Raw genomic sequence first — 23,565 nt, 5'->3', positions numbered from 1 at the left:
CGTTCATGATGGGCACTCATTCTACGAAGTGACTTCGTTTCCGCGTTTCCCGGCCGCTATGCACCATTTTAAAATAATAGATATATTAATGTGTTACATCGGAATGTGCGTAACCCGCCAATATACTTACGGTCTCGAGTCCCTATCTTCGGCTATTATTTATTATTTTTATTTATTCAAAAGAAATCCCTTTTGGCTAGACGCGGTCACTGCCTTCCGGGAAAGGGAGCCGGATAACGAAATCACTTTAAAGCCGTTAGAATTTTAAGAGCAACTACGATTTTATTCACTCGATTAGAAAAGAAAGAGAGAAGTACCTTTTACAATGTGTGTGTGTATATGTGTGTGTGGATGTATCGATGTCTCAGCAGAAAGCTGCAGCTGTGGGTCCTTGGCGCTCTGGAGCCTGGCGTTGGTGGTTCAGTGCGGTCAGGCTAGTGTGCGTCTCGGTCCTCCTAGCTTGTCCCTCTTTGAAGCAGTTGTTGACAGATGGGCGCTCCGATGTGTCGGCTCTCTTTCCGTGATGAGAGAGGACGGTGAAAGTGGCGCTTGTCTTATTCTTGACACGATCACTTAGTTATTGTATAAGCTATTCTTTCTCGAACTCTTTAACGTATCCACACTTTTTAATTGGTTTAGTGCGCACTAGTTTTTATTGTGGCGACAAAGTTCGACCGCGCTGTTCTGGCTCGCGACTAACTGATTCGATACTGATTTGAATAGTATAACTGATATCTACTGGATCTGGCGACTAGCAGCGATTCGTTTAGTATGACGAGTATATAATATTCTCACGACTTTTCTCTTGACTTTGCGTGACCTCGTAAATTTTTTATTACCTTGAGTTTTTAGGAAAAGCGTCTTGTGACAGCTCTCCTGCTGCTTTTCGTCGCCTGCGTACTGTCATGTGTAGCTTTTCCCGATTCGTTTTCGGGAGAGCGTGCTCGACCGATGCTTGCTCGTCGCATAGCTATTTTGATTTTCGTCGCTTTTCGTGAGGAATATCGCGACTCGTTCAGTGACATCTTTTTATTTCGTCACCGTCATTTTTTTTTCTTGGCGTTAGCCATTCTTTCGGATGATCTTCGCCTAGAGCGCGGTTTGTCGCTACGCCTCTAATCCTATTTTTGTAGGAATACGTTGTGGTGGGAAATACTGCTTCTTGCGGCTGCTGCGATGACGATGCTCGCGAGTGTCTCACGTATGTGTGTTTCTTGTTTCGTGCGTAGAAAAATTGTGTGACCTACTTAAATTGGTATCGTAGGCGCGTAATGGAATCGGGGATTCTGAGAGGGGTACCCGAGAGTAGCGAGGGCGCTAAGCGCTGTGTAAAACCATTTAAGTCAAGAGTATGGTATAAAATTTTATAGCACAGACTGTCAAAATCCGCAAGTCTCGCCTATTTGTAACTAAAGTAGTCCTTATTTGCACCGTGAGGTTAGGGTACGAGCGTAGCGAGTGTGATAAACACGGTGCAGAAAAGGACTACTTTAGTCACAGATAGGCTTAACAGCGGATTTTAGCCACACTGTGCTATAAATGGCTTTTATATAAGTAGTTTGTTGAGCCTTGCCTGCGACACAAGCGGGTGCCTGGTTTTCAATAGGTCTTACAAATTAAACAAACTGTTAGTATTACTTAAAAAAAAACGCGAATGTTGTGAGAGAATATTGAACAGAGATTTTATCATGACTTGAAAATGAAATACGCGTAACACACACGCGCTGATGGCAATGAATGCGATGATCTTGAGCGTAGTAGTTGTTATTCGCACAAGAGTGTTAGAGCAAGGTGATTAATAATATTAGACTGTTGTGCGTCCTAGGACAACCAGGTGGGGTCTGACGTAGCCAGCCCAGCCGAACGGCATATAGCGGTATTTTTACGTTCCGTCGGAGGCGTGTTAAATGTTAAAATTTTTGTGCAGAGTTTCTCTGAAGTAGGAAAGACTCTCCGAATCAGTTCGTAAAGAAGACCCCCGTAGTGCACGTGGAGCCTACCGACTTATAATTATATGCGTGTGAATGATTTGAGGAGAGAATGCGTACTGAGCTACCGCAGCTCGAGGTGCGAGCATGCCAGGCAAGACGCGCCCGAGAAGATAAACTCAGTAACGCGTTTGCATATACGCAACGCTGTTACTGAGTTTAATCGCGCACAGACGCACCCAAAGAAACCCGAGTAGCACAAGTCTGTGTGCGCTAGAGAGAGAGAGAAAGAGAGAGAGAGAGAGAGAGAGAGAGAGAGAGAGAGAGCCCGAAGCGAGGAAGTAGGCGTAGCCATACCGCCGAACGCTCGCTCTCGCAGCTTGCTGCTCACCTGCGTACCTACAAAAATTAAATTTTGAGGCTCCGGGCCCTGATCTTTGGAGCAGGCATGTGCTATGCAGTCTCGGCTCCCCTCTTCACAGCCGATGACCAGATACTGCTGTTGCACTGTGCGTTAAAAGTATAAGCTAATGTATTTTAGTAAATTAATAATTTTTAGAGTTTCTGTAAAAGCCATGGAGTCATGCTAGTAATTGTGTGAGGACTCAAGTTGCCTTTGATTACTAATAGTGTTATTCTATAGTATTTTAGATTTTAGTTTGTTTTGACTTTTCAATTCTAAATTGTAAATTGTTTTGCATGTATTGCTGGTGCATAATAATATTCTTTGATAGTTATTATTTTTCTCTAATTCTTAGTGATATATGTGCGTGTATGCATATAATTTCTTAAATTGCACAAGTGTTCCATGTATACGTATCCTGCCTTCATTAAAGTACTTTAAGGAAATTATTAAATAAGTGATTTATTATAAATAATATACAAAAATTATTGTTTAAAACTTTTTCTATTAGTCATTTACTTATTATCAAAAATTGCATAAAAATATGTTTATGGTTAAAATTATGCTTAAAATATTGTTCTCACTTTAAATTTTATTATTATTATTTATTTTTCAATGCAATTAAAAAGTACCTTGTTTAATATTTGTTTGAGAAGTCGATTCTGTAATGCGGTAATTATTTATCATTAAGTTATTGATTTACATTTGTATTTTTTATAATTATGAGGTATAGTTTTACGTTCAATGCAAGCAACATTAAAGTTTTATCATTTTAGACCTTGTGTTTCTATGCAGTAGTTGTATATGTATGTTATACATATCTATACATGTTTAAGTGTTCAGTGGATGCGAGGGTATGATAAAAAGTTTACTTATTTAAGATTTTAAGTAGTATGTGTATATCAAATATATATATACATATATATACATGGTGATGAAAGCAATATAAATGACAAATGACTTGCTGCTGTCAGCCACAGGCAGCGTAGCACAAATTTTGTAGACTACATGAGAAAGTAGTGGTCGACAAAGACAAGCCTTAACCGTACACAGGCTTATAGGATACGGCTTCTGCAATGATATATTGGGATGATGCAAGTGCTTTTAATAAAAAGGAGTGATAAGAAAGTAAAAGGATTATAAGATTCACGAAGATAGAGAAAAGGGAAGGTTTTTTCCTAGGAAGGAAGGAAGAAGGTTGTTTTCAAGGAAAAATTGCTTGAAATCCCAACTTTGACCAACTATAACTCGAAGACAAGGAATCGCGCTGAAATTTTTTTAGGGAATAGAACATATATATATACAGTTTGGGCAAAAATTAAAATTGTCATCTTCGATTTTACAGAAAACAACCCATATATATTGTAACGGGGTGAGACTTGAATTGAGAGGAAAGAATCACAAAAGGAGACGCCTGGACTGAGAATCGATCCAGCGCTCCCGAGATCTCTAGGCGCGCGTGCTACCACTTGAGCCAACGCCGCCCTATATCGTCACTCTCTATCCTGCCTCGATTACCGGCGTGGCTAGGGACGTTGTTCCTCGTTACAATATATATATATATATATATATATATATATATATATACATATATATATATATATATATATATATATATATATATATATATATATATATATATATATATATATGGGACGTTTCACGTCAACCGGACCATCAGTGCACCCAAAATTTGGGTTAACCTAACAAGACGTTTGAGGTCTCAAAATGATCGTCAGGTCAAGGGCTTTTGAAAAAGTTCTGGCCTTTTCAAAAATCCAATGTGGCGCATAAAATATGGAGCCTCAAACCCATGTTTTCATAGCACATTCAACAAAAACAATAGTAAAAATGTTCTAATTTGTGAAGTATCCCACTAAAAAGCATGTACAACTCATGATAGGACATATTATTGACAATGCTGACGGAATTCCAAAATCAAAAATGGTGGATCCAAAATGGCGGACATTATACCACCACCAATCCAATTTTACCGCAACAAATGATTTTAGATCAGTTTAAGTATCGATATGGGGGTTTGTGAGGTAAATGGTTATAAATGTATAATCGGAATCAGTATTTGTGCGCATGAATCTTATATTTTTCCGGTCTATTAGATTTAGAATTATCTGTCTGAGGTTTTTGCACTTACATTTTTCTATTGTTCTGTGTATATGTATATGCCTGCGTGGATGAAAAAAATATATAATTTAGCCAAATGAATCAATCTTTAATGACATTTTGTGCACTCTTATCAATTCTGGCTCCTCGTTCGAGGAGTTTTTACTGGTGATAAATGGCTTTCGCCGATATCATAAATTACTCTGTTCCTAGGTTCATTGGCATTTGAGTAATGCATGACTTTCAACGTTTCATTATTTTCTGGGATAAATCCATGCCCCATTTGTATGTTTGTAACAGGTGGACAGTTTTTAAATCTCTTTGTTAGGAATTGACGAGTTTGTTCGTGATCTTTTTTGGTGTATAAGAAAAATTTTATATTGAATGATCGCCCATTAGCCCATGAATAAAGAGCTTTAACATCTAGAATTGCTTTATTTTTTGCAGCTTGTAAGCTCGCTCCTGTAGCTTCTCTCTTTAGTATCACTCCAACTCCATCGCAACTACCTTTTCCGTGTGCTGTTGCAAAACAGTGCCTTCAGCATCAACACCAAAATCTCTCTTATGACTCATTAAACTACTCATTTGATAACGATTTTTAAAATGCTGTTTAGCACCATCAGTAGCATATATTACCTTTTTTACTGTGGGACAAACCTTGCGAATTTCAGGTATAAGCTTTTGCTGCATTATGTATACTGCAGTGGCATCATGAGTAGTACAGTCGGACATAGATACTGTACTGAAATGCTTTAGCTTGCCTTCAGATTTATAATAAACAACAGCAGGAAAAATCGTACTTTGATTATTATTAAAATGAAATGCCTGTGCAGCATCTTGGGCTGTAAAAGCATAGTTCTCAGCAAAATCCAATTGAGCAAGAACCTCTTCATCTGAAAGATTATTTTTCTTCCCAGAAATAAACTTTGATTGTTCCTTAGCGATGAAGTGATGAGGTATCAACTTTTCTAGGCTAGAACATAAAGTTTCAATAAATTCTTGCGATGTTAGGCATTGTTTTATCAAAGTATATCTATCGATTGATTGCCACGTGCTGAAGATGACTTGATCAATATTGTGCTCATCCATAATGTTCCCAACGTAATTAGAAAACTTTTGAATGTCCGGACAAAATTTGCATGCATTCAAATAACAACTTGGTTTGGGATCCTCACATAGAACGAAATTCAAACAATCTTTATAATTCTTCAGAATATTGTTTGAGATTTTTTCTATATTTACTGCGTCAATCATCGCCTTGAAATTTTGGTGTATCGTACATACACATACATTGTGTGTACCAGAGGATCCTGCAAAGACACAACATTTTGGTCTCAGTTCCGCAAACTTGGTAAGCCCAATCGGATGTTCAGGAAACTGTTCTTTAAATTGATTATGAAGGTTCTTAATATCAGTAAGTAATAATCTTTTCTGCACTTTTATTTTTTCACCATATAAATAAATACTGACGGTATCTTTTTTATTTGGCATAATTCTGCTGTTAAGATCATTTTCGTAAAAATCTTCAACTTTCTGAGTAGTTTCTGCAGGTAATGTTTTTCCACGTTTTGCAACAGGAGAAGCCAAAACTCCATCTGATTCTCTTAACTGTTTTGCTTTACGAGCCATTCTGTGAGACACACCAAATTGGTTCATAATTTTACGTATTGCCCAGTGTTCGGGCAAAATAGTAAGAATACTGACACGTAATGGATCATTCTCCGGCAGGGATTGGAATTTGTTTTTAATTCCAGTTAAAATATCTGTAAGATCATCTTGCATAGATGCATCCGTGTTTGAAACCGAGGTGAGCCAGTCTCTGATTCAAAATCAACACTCATACTGACGTTTGGAGATGACAAATCATGTAGTTTGTAAAAGGATTTTCTACAAGTATCACAAATCAGTGAAGATGTTGGATAATCAGGATAGACATCTTGAAATTCTTTGGAGATCTTCCTAAGAGATTTGCTGTGTCCTGTATTAATATCAAATGGATTAATGCATCTATCGATACGATATTTTTTCGCAGGAGAAGACATTGTTGTAGGATATGAGAAAGCACAACCAAAACAAAAAAAATGTTAGAAATAACAAAATTACGGCTAGTACAGTTGAACAAGGAGTTGCCGATAAAGTAAGACTTACTCAACAACTGCCTTAAAAAGGATGTTGAAGAAGAAGTCGCCAATGTATCTATTAATGTACCTATTAACTATCCTGAAAAAGACTGTTGAAGAAAAAGTCGCCGATGAAGAAAGCATTCCTTGAAGAAAATATTCCTTTCTATGGGTTGCTAAACGTGGGAAGGGGTTGGGGGTGTAGGTAAAAAAGAGGGATGAAATAAATCACTTGAAAGCAATAAATTCCTTTGCCACAAAACAGTTTTATTTGCTGAAGTCTTTGCACAAGTTGTCATTGGACACGAGCCGTATACTTCCAGCATTAGGCTGTTGGAAGAGGGGCGAGGTACAGCGCTAGACCCGGCCTCCTTATGTGCCCTCCGCGATGCTACTTCACTTGTGGGTAATGCGCAGCCGCCTAGCGGCGCGCCGCGGTGATAAGCGCTGCAGCGTGCGTGGCGTGTTCGGCGTGTTGCGCGTTAGCAGGGGCTTTTCGTGAGAGAGCCTGCGGGTGGGTTATGACAAATATCCGCCAGTTTATATTGGCCATATTGAATTTTGAGGTTAAAATAAGATTCAGCGGCCCCTTAAACTCCCATATCGATACTTTAAAGTGATCTAAAATCATTTGTTGCGGTAAAATTGGTTTGGTGGAGGTATAATGTCCACCGTTTTTTATTTTGGAATTCCGTCAGCATTGTCAATAATATGTCCTATCATGAGTTGTACATGCTTTTTGGTGGGATATTTCACAAATTAGAACATTTTTACTATTGTTTTTATTGAATGTGCTATGAAAACGTGGGTTTGAGGCTCCATATTTTATGCGCCACATTGGATTTTTGAAAAGGCCAGAACTTTTTCAAAAGCCCATGACCAGACGATCATTTTGAGACCTCAAACGTCTTGTTAGGTTAACCCAAATTTTGGGTGCACTGATGGTCCGGTTGACGTGAAACGTCCCATATATATATATATATATATATATATATATATATATATATATATATATATCAAGTATTAAATTGTTTGTGCCTCTGAGTATATTTTATCCAATCTTTGTAAACTGGTTAGTGCCTTATGTGAAAATCAAAGCGTTTTTTAGCCATGTTTTTGTATAATATTTCACAAAAAATATTTTTAAGTGTTGTAGATGAAGAAAAAACAGCATGGAAAATATTTGTAAGTTCTATTCGTTCAAAATTGACTGTAAAACAGGTAGTAGATGGTGTTCGAAGTGGTGGTGACTTAACATTTGATTATTTTCTATTAGTGTTAACAGCAGAGTAAGTAATTTTAAAAGTAAAATTATTTATATATTGATTAAATAACAATGTAACAATAATATCATTTTTAGTAGTCAAGTTATGTTATACAACATACAATTTTTGAAATCTTTAAACTTGTGTTTAGAATATTTTGAAAGGCGTATAATAATATGAATTGAATAATGTTCGACAGTAGTAAGAACGGCCATATAGCGAGACCGGCTTAATTGATTTTTCCCTTCCCTCGGCTTCGGAGTCTAGGCCGGTATAGCGTACATCCCCCTCTGTCTGGTTATCTCTCTCCTGTCCGGGGGGCCTGTTATGGCGTTGGTCATTATTGGTTTTTTCCAGGGGGACTGATAAGGTGTTTCTGTTGCTAAGTCGACATTAAGTAATGGAACAGTCCTATTGAATAAACTAGTGATATTTTGCGTGCTTCGCGCGCGCAAATGCTTTCATTTGTATGTTTTTTGGACATGTCTTAAGTTTTAAGATTATAACTTCTCAATTTAAAAATATTTTTTCGATGAATATCAAATTGAAATTTGTTAACTATATATTAATTGTTTTATTATTTATTCAATTTGATTTTATATCATAAATAACTTTGTCAAAATGAAATCTATTTTAATTCGTAAATACTTTCTACATTTTGTATTTTCGTGTTCTTTTAAAAGAAGCCAATCAAATTTCGTTTTAGTCGGCTTAACATTTTTCGCATCTCTTTTTTAAGAAGGGTTGTTGTGGAATGAATAAATGAAAGGTGTTATAATAATAAAATATATTTAAATATATTTAAATAAAATAAATAATCGTTAATAATAATAAAATGTATTTTTTCAAAGAAAAAATTTGTTAAAAAGTTGATTTAGATAAAAACATAGTATACGCAAGAGGTTCTTTAACATAATTCCGTATTATTTGGTATTAACGGTAAACCGTAATTTTTATTTTTGTTGAAAAAAACTTAAAGAATAATTTATATATAAATGCTATATGTAATACATAGTAGATTTAGATAATAATTTTGTTAATTATTCTATGTCTTCTTTTGGTGAATAGACAAAACGTCTATCCGCCAAATTTTTTACCTCAATGGGCGTGAAGATTTTCGTCATATCTTATTCGTCACATCTCGATAATGTTGTCGCTGAACGGCACCGGTCGCTGAACGACCGCCAGCGCGGCGTCGGCGCTGGCCGGTGAGGCCGGTAAGAGGGGGAGAGCGCAGTCCCATCATGCCTTGCACGCATGGAGTCTCCGGCGGGCAGAAGCCTGCTCGCTTACACTCAATAAAAAAGTTATACTTACTATGCGGTACAACATACTTGCAGCATACAGAGGTCGTGTAACAATCTGTAGGTCTCTATCCTTGTCACACGTGGTAGTCTGCTTTTATCAATACATCCGTCTGTTACAATGCAGATACTATTGATGAATTTTGATAACAACAGCGTGATCAAGGGTGGAGTGCAGATAGCGACATTTTTATCTAATATTTTTTGCGCTAAGGCGAACATAAACATGTGTCCTTTCCTTAGACACGAATCCGTTACTGCGGTGTTGATACACGCTACACTCCTGTTGATTGCCCTCTAGAGCGTTTGCACTGGTTCTAGTTTCTTGAAGGGCTCCAAGAATTCTAAACTATACGTGTAAAACGCTTATGTGCGCTGGACACCGTCGCCGCGGTATGTTTGATCTGCGCCCGAAGAAAGTCGCTCGTGATGGTGGAGCATTTTCTTGTCTACCCGCAGTCTATCCGTGTGCTGATTATGCATTAAACCTTTATCTATGCGCAGAATATCTTGAAATATCTGCAATTCTTGGGGCTACTCCTGCCGTTGTTGTTTGGGCAGCTGTTGGTGCTTCTGCTGCTACTCTGCTTCGCAATTAGTCGGTGGAATCAGGGCGAGTATTTCGGCAGTCATGAGGCCAAACATTTTTTCGTCATACGCTGCGAGATCGACGTCGGCACTATTACTGTTTATACCGCTTATGGTGGTACTGGTGGGTATCGCGGGCACGGATTCACGACACTCGTTAGCAGGCGATGATATCTCCATGGGCTCACCACCGGATGGCTTTTCGAATAATTTTGTGAACAAATTATAGTCAATTTGCTCAGACGATACATTAGATGCTGCACTAGTGGCATCATTGCCGAACACTGAACTATCGCTGTCGGTAAATAACGCTTTACCCGAGGCGTTACTCGGAAAATTTTTCACTTCTTCGCACTGATCGCCTATCGCTTTGGTCAACACCCGTATCATATCCGGATCGAAATACGCAGCACATATTTCACGCTCTGGCACATCACTAGTGGTAATAATAGCTCTGTTGCAGTCCTGGACTACAATTCGTGCAGAATGGTGTCCAACTCTTCCGGGTTGTAGTGGGTGTCTGTCATAGCGCACACTTGATCGATTAAATCGTTGTCGAAAGAGGCCATTTCTACTTTTTTTTCGAAAGTGCAAATGTAGAACTACGTGTAGAACTATACGGTTTGGAGAAAAGTTTCCGACTGGATTTTGTCCTTTAAGGCAGCGTAGCAGAATAACTTTTTATCTCCGATAAGCTGTGCGCTTTGGGGAAAAATCGGTGGATCTAAATAATATCGGCGTTATCCTGGCGAAGGAACATCTGTTTATTTTTGTATACTCAAGGTGTGCGGCTGTTGAGGTGGTAATATGCTGTTTAAGCAGACGCCAGAATGTTTGTGTTTTCCAAAACATCTTTCACAGAATGTATACAAATGCCTTAACGAATGATTATCTATAGGTAATGGCATATGTACGTTACAATCGCATATCGATGGAGGACGACATCCCCCGCGTATAAGTATACAAGGGGATAGTGGTGCAGTGGCGTGTAGTGAATTTGTTGCGATTAAGCGCCAATCATACTGCTATCTGGAGAGTGCGACTTTGAGTGGCGTCGTTGCTTGAGACGCACGAGTTGCGTACATCTGAAAAGAATGTTTCGCTGGATTCTTAGCTGCTGTACTATTCGTGAAATTGTTGACTTGCTTGTATCGTTTGATATTCCGTGGAAATCATGTGGCTGTAAGCACAGCTGCCGAATTAATTTTACTACGTGATCTACATCAGATGGTTCCTTTGCAGTGTTTAATGACTGAATACAACGAATATTTTGGTAAATACTCAAACTTGTAATATTATTTTTTTAAATCAACGCATTTCTTATAAAATATGTTTTGCAGCGCGCGAAAATCTTCTAAGAGGAACGCGCGATGACGATCATGGCAATGAAGATAGGCAAATTTATACCGTTTTGTCCTCGAGTGATAACAGCGACGACGACACTATACTTTGATGGGTACCATTGCGATCTGCGAAACGTAGATTGTCTTACGATTTGGATAATGACGACGGTGACGAAGACGGTGCTGGTACGAGCGTATTGAGATCACGCCAGTGTGTATTGGGTCCATTAGCGCTTGTGCCATATACCGACGAGGGCACAGATACAAGTGTGTGTGCAACCCCTGTTCCCGTGACAAAGCGTTTAAACGACGATCATCAAGCTGAAATTTTGAGCAGATTTGCGATGCTTGAAAGTGACGGAGAGGGTGCCGCAGATTTCACGCTGTCGTCGCCTATAGAGCCTCCGCAGGAGTGTTCAACCCCACGTGCTGATAACGAGAATGACGAGTTTTCCTTATCCATTTTCTTATACATGTCTTCTACCTTTTGTAGGATCATATCCATTGTATTTTTTCTTTTTCTTAATGTGATCTGTTCACGTTACCACCGTTTGCAAACGTTTTACTTTCTTCATAATCTTCTCCAGTTCTTTCTTTCTTATTCTTCTCGGCTTGTTCCTCTCAAATTCTCTTTTTTCATTCGAGCAATGTGCCCTCTTTTTCTTTCAGACTGTCCTCTAATCTTCTCTGTTTCAGATTATTCCCAATTCTACCTCCTCTTTTTTCCCTTCTCTTGGTGTACCTGCACTTTTTGAACTTCCCGCTTCTTCTATCGATTTCACTATACTCAGTTGCGACGTTCTAAATCCCTGTTCCTCTATTCCGATTCCGTATTCTGTTCTGTGAATTAATTTCTAAATCTCGGTGTTCGTCAGGTTCATCGTAAGAGCCGTACTTTATACGGACCGGGTAAGAGTAAGAATATATAAACTTTGAATAATTTGCGCTAAGACTGACTGAATTCCGACAAATTCTTTCGATAATATATTAAAACATTGAATAGCCGGATAATAACGACATTCGAAATTTTATCAAATGGATCCAGATTCAAACTGCGTGACTATAGCATGGAATTAGTGTCATTAATTGTCAGCATTTAATAAATCATTATCAGATCGAATAATGACGAGGACATTATTTTGAAAAAGTGTCGCTTTGCGCGCTCTAGCCTAAAAGACATTCGAAATTTGACTTCCTAACTTACTTGTTAGACGTATGCGCACTACATGAGCCAAAGCCAACGTCTATCTTGGCTTCCACAACTTCTACTCATGACTTTTTTATATGGGTAATATTCTTATAGTCGTCATAATTACATAACGTCTATCTTGGCTTTCACAACTTCCGGTCATGAGTTTTTTATATGGGTAATATTCTTATAGCCGTCATAATTCGGTTCTAAAATACCTTTTTAATTGAAGCTAGAAGAGTCGGCATAATCCGGCCAATATTCTTGATTAAAAAAAATCTCGTTGAATATCACTATTTGCAACGAATTTTGCTATGGTCGTTAATATCCGGTTTTAAGTTATCTTATCATACAAAGCTACTAGCGTCGTCTTAATCCAGTCTAGTTTGAATGATTCGGTGAAACTATTTAAAACTAATGTTTTATGTTACAAATGTGTTTAGAGTAGTTTTGATTCGTCTGTTAGGTACTCCATTAAAAAAAGCTAATAGTGTCGTCTTTATCCGGTCCATGCGCTCAATCTGGAAAAAGTCTTTTGAGGGCGACTTGCGCTGTAGCAAGTTCCTATTTAAATAGAATACTGTATAAAGCATTTTGCTAGTCATTTAAGGAGTTTTAAGAGTCACAGAAGAGCTGGCTTGAGTTCTACAGTGAACGATACGCCAAAATCTCTGGCTGCTGCCTATATCCATTAATTTCACAGCCCCACAATAAAAAAAATTGTAAGTCCCAAAAACTTGACCACGGTACTTATATGTTTTTGGGATCGCTGAATCCGAATCCAGGGCCATTTTAACCCCATCAGATCTTAAGTCAAGGTCAAATAGGGGTCAAATTATCAAAATACATTAAGAAAAGACTAAACCATTGTATCTTGGGGTTTTCGGAGTCGCTGAATGCGAATCCGGGGTCAGTTTAACCCCATCAGAACTTTCTCAAGGTTGAAGGTCAAATTATCGAAATACATGAAAAATACACTAAAACCATGGTATCTTGGGATTTTTTCGGGCGCTGAATCCGAATCCGGGGTCAGATTAAACAATCATATCTTTCTCAAGGTCAATTGAAGGTCAAATTATCGAAATACATGAAAAATACACTAAAACCATGGTATCTTGGGATTTTTTAGGCGCTGAATCCGAATCCAGGGTCAGTATAGTTCCATAAGGTTATATTTATGGTCAGTTCAAGGTTAGTTCAAGGTCATGGACGTAAAGAGAGTGAAAAAAATAGTTATAAACTGAAACAATACAAAAGGTAATGTAAACCATAAAGCAAAGAACAATATATATGCAAGTACAATCGTATCCTCTAAAACTATATCATAGTTTGCTGCTCCTTCATTTACTTTAAATTTGTTAGAAGTATATGCAATTTAATAAAATACCCGTAAAAATATTAAGCCCATTACTTTTTTTTATGGTAACGAACTATTTTATTGTCAAATGATCTACGAAGTGGATTACGCTTCCGCTTCTCCGATGTTGATGGTAGATCTCTTTTTAACGACCAACAGTAATTTGCTAACATATTTACGTCCCATCTTCCTTGGTACCTGCACTCCATTTCCTTGATATCTTGGTGAAATCTCTCTCCCTGCTCTTCGCTGTAATGACCTAGGTTTTCTGGAAACTCATCAACATACGAACATAAAAAGTGTAATTTTAGATTCATTAGGCAGTCTTCATTATCGGGTGTCTCTCTCAGTGTAAGTCCCAAGACGATTGATGTTGACTATCATACAGAGAGAGAAGCATGGTTATGTTTAGAGGACGTAATTACAAATTTTCTTGGAAACCATAAGAGCCCAAATTACGAACAAATAGTTTTAAATTTAGTAAATAGTTACAAAAATCAAGACTGCCTAATGAATCTAAAATTACACCTTTTATATTCGCATGTTGATGAGTTTCCAGAAAACCTAGGTGATTACAGCGAAGAGCAGGGAGAGAGATTTCACCAAGATATCAAGGAAATGGAGCGCAGGTACCAAGTAAGATGGGACGTAAATATGTTAGCAAATTACTGTTGGTCGTTAAAAAGAGATCTACCATCAACATCGGAGAAGCGGAAGCGTAATCCACTTCGTAGATCATTTGACAATAAAATAGTTCGTTACCATAAAAAAAAGTAATGGGCTTAATATTTTTACGGGTATTGTATTGAATTGCATATACTTCTAACAAATTTAAAATAAATGAAGGAGCAGCAAAGGATGATATAGTTTTAGAGGATACGATTGTACTTGCATATATATTGTTTTTTGCTTTATGGTTATATTACCTTTTGTATTGTTTCAGTTTATAACTATTTTTTTCACTCTCTTTACGTCCATGACCTTGAACTAACCTTGAACTGACCATAATTATAACCTTATGGAACTATACTGACCCTGTGTTCGGATTCAGCGACCCCAAAAACCCCTAAATGTCATGGTTTGATTTTACTTTTTATGAATCTTTATGATTTGACCTTCAACTGACCTTGACCATGACCTGATAGGGTTGTAATAAGCCCGGATTCGGATTCAGCGCCCGAAAAAATCCCAAGATACCATGGTTTTAGTGTATTTTTCATGTATTTCGATAATTTGACCTTCAACTGACCTTGAGAAAGTTCTGATGGGGTTAAACTGACCCCGGATTCGCATTCAGCGACTCCGAAAACCCCAAGATACAATGGTTTAGACTTTTCTTAATGTATTTTGATAATTTGACCCCTATTTGACCTTGACTTAAGATCTGATGGGGTTAAAATGACCCTGGATTCGGATTCAGCGATCCCAAAAACATATAAGTACCGTAGTCAAGTTTTTGGGACTTACAATTTTTTTTATTGTGGGGCTGTGTTTTTAATTGAGTTCTAGTTTTGCTAAAATTATTCTTTGATCTTAGCACTAAGCTGTTGTACTCGTTACATTAATTAGAATCCATTTATTATTAACGTTATTTAGTAAAATAAGGCTTTTTGAAGGTTAGGTGATATTTTTTGTAGTCGTTAAACACCCGCGTGTAGTTTCAATGACAAAAAAAACTAAAAGTCTAATCTACTTCTATTTTGACATAATGATTTATTGGACGCAGCTTTGTAATGAAGTAATAGCTCTAAGTCGTTCAAGCCCATCTCATAATCACGTTAATGCTAAAATAGTGCAACGGTACGTTGTCCGTCGCAAAGCTGCCTTTTCCGAAAAAATAATTATTGCGTTTCGCAGCACCAGAGGGTGCTACAATCGCACCTGAATGTTATAAAAAGTCACGCGGTAACAAAGACAACTTAAAAAAATTTAATTGTTATAGAGTGTATAATATGATACCGATTATATGTAATAAATAATTATAATTAAAAAAAATAGGAATAACTTACCTGCAAAAGTTGACTTACCATATCAAAAGCTCTTAGGATATAAATTATAGCAATTTATTTTTTTCTAATGCTGCACATTACATTTTTTCACTAATATAAACATCAATTTTTACATGCACAAATTGCCTCTCCATACAAAAATTCGATTTTGCTTCTGTCCTGATTGCAAAATCTACAATGTAGGTAGACCAGAAAAATAGTTGGATCTCGTCCTGGGAGACCAAAAATATCATAGAATATTTATCATTGGGACCAGAAAAATGCTGAACACTTTTCTAAGGGACCAGAAATAAAGAGGGAAATTTTTCTTCGAGACCAGAAATATTATAAAAAATTTTTAAGGAGACCAGAAACCTGCGTAGACTGTGTGTATATATATATATATATATATATATATATATATATATATATATATATATATATATATATATATATATATATATATATCATAATTTATATCAAAAATATAAAAAAAATTAATTAATTGCATTTTTTTAAATTGTTTTAAGGTTTGGGAATGCGGGAAAGTGCAGGAAAGTGACTAAATTCCAAGAGGTGTAAATGGAATGTATGATTTATTTTTGAAACCTAGTCTCGTCGGTTGACACAGTCTAGAGCAGACCGACTTGTGTCGTGACTCTAGCGGAACTGCCGTTCTGTCCTCCGACGTCGCCGTCAAAGGTTTCGGCGGCTCCACCTCCTGTCCCAATCAACCAATCGGATTGGCAGGGACGAAGCGTGCGCGGTCCGGGTAGCGCGTCAGTGGCGGGGTCGGCTGGCCCAAGCGGCCTGCCGTTTACTGCTTTACTACGCCGGTAATCCCCCAGCGTCGGCTCTAGCCGTTCATGGTTTTATTATGGCCGGGGAAAATCCGGGCGCAGTCTAGCGTCGTCCGCAGGTATCGGGATGCGGAGGGCTACAATAAAACGTTTGAGCTCGGTTCGAACGCTTTATTGTCTCCCCGACGCGGAAAGCGAATCCGCACTGATGAACGCTTATCCGGGCTGCACCGTTTGAGGCACGGTCGCTTGGGTCTGCGTGTGCGCGGGTGCGTGCGTGTGTGTGTGCGTGCGTGCGCGTGGGCGTGTGCTGGCGAAAGCGTGTGGTGTGGCTACCACAAAGGGGTCCAGCCTGGGTTGAATCCTGCAAAAAAACAACAAAATATTCGTCCAAAAAAATTTTTTCTTAGTATTATATGATATTTTTTAGTAGAAATAGTGTATATGATAAAATATTTTCAGAAGAAATTTTTTGTTTTTTAATTTACGTGAAAAGAACAAATTTGTTTGGACGAATATTTTGTTGTATTTTCGTAGGATTTAACCCAGGCTGGACCCCTTAACAGCTTCTAATCTACCTAGACCAAATCTTGAAATGCTTTTTAGTATTAATGTATATTTTTATCATATGTACCTGTCTATACCATTAAATAGTTTTTTATTCATACTAGAGACGGGTTCCTCCCTGCTCCCTTCGATCGCCAACCCCCCAAGAGCAAATTTTGAGTGATAATCAAAATTTCCTATGTAATTTGAAAATGAAGCTATAATGTGTAACGAGGAACAACGTCCCTCGCCACGGCGGTAATCGAGGCAGGATAGAGAGTGACGAAATAGGGCGGCGTTGGCTTAAGTGGTAGCTCGCGCGCCTAGAGATCTCGGGAGCGCCGGATCGATTCTCAGTCCCGGCGCACAGTGGTCTCAAAATCAAAAAAATGGGACAAATTCAGTCTTAGATCGAGTATTCAGTAAAATTCATTTTAAAAAATTGAAAACATATCTTGATGTACCTAGGAATGAAATAGGATACCGCTTTTTTATTATAAACCCGCGTATAAGGTTAAAAAATCGATAAAGTTAATCAAAAATGTAATTATTATTTCCGCAATTTATAAAATGATTGAAAACAAAAACTAACTCTCCAAATAAGTGCAGATATATGTTTTCGATGTATTTTTTGACGCTGAACCCGAATCCGATGTCGGAAATGCAGTAAATATAAAATCAGCCCCTAAAATACGGCAAAAACCGCCCTATTTTCCATAATATCGACTTATTTTCGAGAGGTGAGTAAAGATACGGGTTTTCGATGTATTTTTCGATTCTGAATCCGAATTTGATGTCAAAAATGCAGTAAATAAAAAATCAGCCCCTAAAATACGGCAAAAACCGCCCTGATTTCATGTAATATCGACTTATTTTCGAGAGGTGAGTAAAGATATGGGTTTTCGATGTATTTTTCGATTCTGAATCCGAATTTGATGTCGAAAATGCAGTAAATAAAAAATCAGCCCCTAAAATACGGCAAAAACCGCCCTGATTTCATGTAATATAGACTTATTTTCGAGAGGCGAGTAAAGATACGGGTTTTCGATGTACTTTTCGACGCTGAATTCGAAAATGCAATAAATTCATAATCAGCCCATCAAATAGAAAGCTTACTGCTAAATTATTTAATAGTTGTTTCAGTATGCACTATTTATTATAATTTTTGTTATCACGAATCAATTAAATTAATTTTATGCAGTGATCATTAAATTTTAGGGAATTTGTTGATTTTACAAAAGATTCAGAAAAATTATTTTTTTATAACATTTAATAGAAGACTAAAATATACATTTTTAACATTGCTCATTCTCTGATTCCTCATGTAATCGAGGCAGGATAGAGAGTGATGAAATAGGGCGGCGTTGGCTCAAGTGGTAGAACGCGCGCCTAGAGATCTCGGGAGCGCCGGATCGATTCTCAGTCCCGGCGTCTCCTTTTGTGATTTTCTCCTCTCACGTCAAAGTCTCACCCAGTTACAAATGTTGATAAAATTTTAAATATAATATATAATATTTATGTCCAAATTCAAGCTTACAACTATTATATAAAATTTTTAAAATTTTTTAAATTATATATTTAACATTTTTTTAAATTCATATCATTAACTTCAACTCAATCAGTATCTCCATCTGTAACTTTATATTTGAATTGCTTGTTTTTTTATCCTGATGTCGAACTCAGACCTAATTCTGATTCTTATTAGCTATTATGCCTTATAATATTTGTATCCGTCTTTATCGCTGTCTTTTTCTCTGACTTCACTAAGATGTCTCTGAGTCTAATTTGATTTGAGTTTATTTATATTACTATTCTTATTCCTGACTCCATATTTTTCTCTGCCTTTATCACTGATCCCATCGCTATCATTATCTGTATCACCATCTCTATTCTTTTGTTGATATTAATCTGAATTTATGTTCTTTTTATGTCAAACTCTATCCAGATCATCGATTTCTATCCTAAATTTTATTTATATCTTTTCTTTCATTAATCCTCTATCTTTATTTTAAACTTTAACTATGTATCTACCTCTTTATTAGTATTTTACTTCTTCGTTCATCTCTCTGACTATCCATTAACAACTCCAAAATTTATCGCAGTCTCTTTCTTTATCCTTCTCTCGTACATTATATCTGAATTTCATATTTTACACTTATAATCTACGCCAACTGTGTTCCTATATTTATCGCTATCTCTACTTTTATCTCCGAGTCTTTCACGAATGCCATCGTTATCCTGAATTCTCATTGTATTTCTATCTTAAGCTTTTCATTTGATCCTTTCGCTTCATCATCCCTATTTCTTTCTCTATTTTTTTGTTCACAGAATCTTCATTTTCGATTTTGTTTTTTACCTATGTTGACGTCTGTCGCGATCTCTAATTCTGCATGCTATACATTTTCAAACTAATTTGTCGCTCAAGGATAATCTATCGTTACCTTTATCTCCAGTTTAATTTCTAATGCCGTATCTATTGCGTTTCCAATTTTCTCTCTGTCTTTCTTTAACTGATTATGTAGATCTACATTTTTATAACTTTTAGCGTTAGTTACATGTATCTCTATTTTGAACTTTGTTCATCTACTTCTGTATTAGTCCTCTTTTTCATATGTGTTGCTAATCAGTGTTGCAATTAATTAATTACTTTTTTAATCTAATTAAATGGATAATTAATTATATATAAATATATTTATTAATTATAGGCTTGAATGATTGATAATTAAAACTATTAATCATCAATTATAGCCCCACACAATTGATAATTAAAACTATTATTCATCAATTATAGAATCACACTATTGATTAGCCCCTGTTGAAAGGCTATTTTCATACACGACTATGTTGAATTTACCAAAATTCAATCGATTAACAGATGCTTATTTTGAAAAAAGAGTAATATGTAAAGTCAATGCATGCAAAAAGTATTTATAAATTAATGATTTATGTTATTGTTTTTAATCGCATTACTTAAGTAAATATAACACTGTAATTTACAAATATTTTTATAGCTTATATGCGCATTTCATTTGTGATTTAAGTTCAGGAAAGGAACTAATTTAAATAATAAATATAGAAATTCTAATGTTATCGTTATTTTTGACTACATCAATATCCTTTACATTTATCTACGACTCTGGATCTATCACGAATTTCATCGTCATCCTGATTGCTGTCTTTATCTCCTTATTCTCAGATTTCCCATCTATATCTGATCTCCGTCATTACGCTTCTTTTTTAAGTTTTTGTCGGAATCGACATCTCTACCCATATTCGCGTCTTTACACATATTCCCGTCCTCCCTTTTTCTTTATGTTGAATTCTATTCTTATCTTTAATATAATTCTAACATTTTTAGCCTGAACTTTATCTATATTGAAATCTATATTTTTATTATTTTGTTATCTTTCGAGACTTCTTATCTATTACTATCTCTATATAAATTCCAATTTTCGTCTTTATTTATTTATTTTCTATTTCTTTTTGACACCCGGTCCATTGCCTCTATGTTTTTTAAAACTTTTTATGTGGATCTACACGGAAATTTTCTGATCGCAGCTGTACCTACAACGTCATAAATACGGAAACGCAATGCTATTTGTAGAGAGGGACCGTAACGCTCAGTGGCAGGTACAGTTGCCCCTGTATATGGCAGCTACGGACATTGATGGCAGGGAACGCTACGGCCCGTAAAGGGATGCTGCGGTCTAATAGAAGCTGATGCGTACATGTCGAGTTGTTGGCTGCCACTAAGAAACGGACAGCACCGTTCCCTGAGACTGCGCTACGTACCCTGTCAAACAGAAACTGCAGCCTTAAACGTAAGAGGTGTTCTGTCCTTACTCAAAGACGGCTGATGTAAGAAATTTTTCTTGTGTATATTTTTACCCTTTTAGAAACCTAGCGATAAAGATAGCACTACATGTGTACCTCTATCTTTATTGCTACCTTAACCTCTGATTGGTCTAATTTATCTCTATCTGTAACCTAAACTTTTACCCGGACCTCCGGAAGTATGGACGCCTTTTGTATTTCTTACTTTATCCCTATTACTCATCTTTATCTCTACTTTTATCTCTGAGTCTATCACGAAAGCCATCGATATCACGAAATCTGATTGCAATTCTATCTCAAACATTTAATCTGATTCTTTTTCTTCATTTATAATTATTTTCTTTATCACTATCTTGATCTCGAATCGTATATCTATCTTTTTTTTTCAGGTTTTATCTCTATTTCCGATCTCTGTATCTGTCTTTCTAAAATGTTTTATTTAAATCGACAGCTCTACAAATTATTGCATTTTAAATGTTTTTATGTCTGTTGCGATATCTACCTTTGCTAGCTTTCTATTTTTTTCTCTTATTAACATTTGTCTATATTTTGAACCCTATTCTATGTGCAAATTGTCGATTCAAGCTACACTGAAAAATAGGCGCGTCTGCTGTCCTCTGCTGGTCACCGTAGGCTTTCTTCGCAGGGGGACTGATGTCCTTTCGTCTTGGGACGTATAGTGTCACCTTGTGCATAATAGCGCTCCCGCTGCTACGCTGCAGCTTGCTACCCACCTGGAAATGTTAGCGGGGCTGCCACGCTAAAAGAGATGGCTCCTCTGTGGTTGCCACGGCTGGCCCACATCGAAAATGTAATGGTGCTCCCACCTGACCCGGCTCTAGGCCGCCGCGGGTGCGCACGATTTACCTCACATAGGTAATGATGCTGCGGTTTGCGCATGCGCGTACAATATTAAACACAGATGCAATCTGTCAGTCGCCTTGTGTAAGTGTGCGTCTGTTCAGTCTGTTCGCTGACGTGGCACATGCGTACTGCGCGCTTGAGCCATGGCTGTCATGTGCTTCCATAACGCCGAAATCTCATCTGATATACGCATGTACAATTAACTAATTTTGCTGTGTAAAGTGTATAATTTATCGATGTACCGTTTATTTATGGACAATATAACGTGATAAATGCGTGATTTGTTGCGTAAGTAAAATTCAACTGAAGTTATTTGCAATTTCAAAATATCAATAATTACCGGCCAACCAAGTTAATTTTTGGCTACCGTATCAGCGTCCCATTACATGCTACAGTGGTGCCACTGTGGCAACCATGCTCAGCCCCTAGGTTGCAGTAGGGCAACTACTGCTGGCCCACGGCAGCGCCACCTCCTATTTCCGGTCGAGAAATAGAACCTCAAATTTCAACACAAGCCGTTTATGAGAGTACTGCGGTCCACAAGCAAGCATGTGCTTTACCGAGAAAGGGCACCATGGGTTCGATTGAAGTAAACAATGTATCGCAAATATATCGAAAAACAACGAACGATTGTCTACTTGTAGCGTTGCACAAGCTTATTTTCAGCGAGTATTCTTTTGTTTCGCAAGATATCGCTAGGTTCAAACGGACCCCTGAGCCCGAAACCTGTCGCGTCGCACAGGTCTATAAGCAGGCCATCCTGGTGAGCCTATCTTTTTTCAGTGTAGAGTAAATACAAGGTGAGATGAAGTAAATGAGGGGAAAAATTGAGGGAGAGAATTCTTGAACCGGCGGCGGCGTAACTTTTTTTATAATATACAAAGAAAATACATTAAGTTTTGGAGAACAACTGAAAAAAAATCCGGACAGACAGACATTTTTTAAGTTCTTTCACTGCTAAAAACTAATGGAAATTTTATATTTTTTTTCGGTAACTTGAATGATTTACTGTTACAATGCCGCTACCCTAAGTGGGTCTTGGGCGTTGTCGTTCAGATCGGACGGGTGGGTGCCTATTACCACTAAACAGCGCGTCCTCAGGTTGCGGATAGAGGAACAGCCCCTGCGAAAGAGGTTAGCTGCGAATAAATTAAATAAGCAGTCACGGACAGCCGAAAGGAACAGGCGTGGGTGTGATGAGCCTACACTGTCGAACGCATTCATCTAGAAACACTACGCAAGCACCACAATAAAAAACACTTCACATTATCTCTTATCTCTTAATTTATCTCTTTCATCACACATTACAAAAATGGGCAAAAATCCTGCTGCCGAGGAGGATGCGGGAGTGATGACAACTACCCCGAAAGAGGATGTGTAGAATGGTCACCTGGTCTTACGCGGTAACGATGCCAGCGAAGGCGCGCTGCCTTGCAGGGGGGCGTTAGGATGCGAGAATGAAACCGTAGTGTGTCTGACGACGAGTTGGCACTGTCCTCGTTAAAGTCGGAAACCTCTCATACTTAGTTCTAGAGAGGTATAGGGGTTATCATCTCTAGAACGGTGGATTTACCTGCGATCGGAACAGGATCCAAAGCGCGCGGGTTTAACATACTATCATGGCTCAAAAAAATCAAAACCAAACCAAAAGGGACTTAAGGGTCGAAACTTGGAATGTTCGCAGTCTATACAGAGCAGGCGCGTTTAAAGAACTCATAAAGGAAGCTGATAGGTACAATCTAGATTTGGTAGTAATACAGGAATCACGGTGGCCAGATGGCGGAGTACTAGCATCGGGTAACTTCACATACCTGTATGGGGCCGGGAGCGGGGTATCCCTTAAATTTAATTTAAGGGCCGCGATTAAAAAACTAAAAAACAACAAAGCAGCGGGAAATGACTCTATACCAGCTGA

The 23,565-nt window shown here is 37.5% G+C and overlaps 1 protein-coding gene across 1 annotated transcript in view; it reads left to right on the top strand.

Moving 5' to 3' along the window:
- The window catches only part of LOC107981889, a 1,212,633-nt gene that overhangs the window by 865,442 nt on the left and 323,626 nt on the right, over positions 1 to 23,565 (top strand). Inside the window, exon 9 of the mRNA XM_031924057.2 lies at positions 7,721 to 7,861. Coding sequence (XP_031779917.1) covers positions 7,721 to 7,861 — 141 coding nt within the window. The remainder of the gene's footprint in view (positions 1 to 7,720; positions 7,862 to 23,565) is intronic.

Source organism: Nasonia vitripennis, assembly GCF_009193385.2.
Source record: "Nasonia vitripennis strain AsymCx chromosome 2 unlocalized genomic scaffold, Nvit_psr_1.1 chr2_random0004, whole genome shotgun sequence".
Taxonomy (NCBI): Eukaryota; Metazoa; Arthropoda; class Insecta; order Hymenoptera; family Pteromalidae; genus Nasonia; species Nasonia vitripennis.
This window is presented reverse-complemented; position numbering and strand designations above follow the sequence as displayed.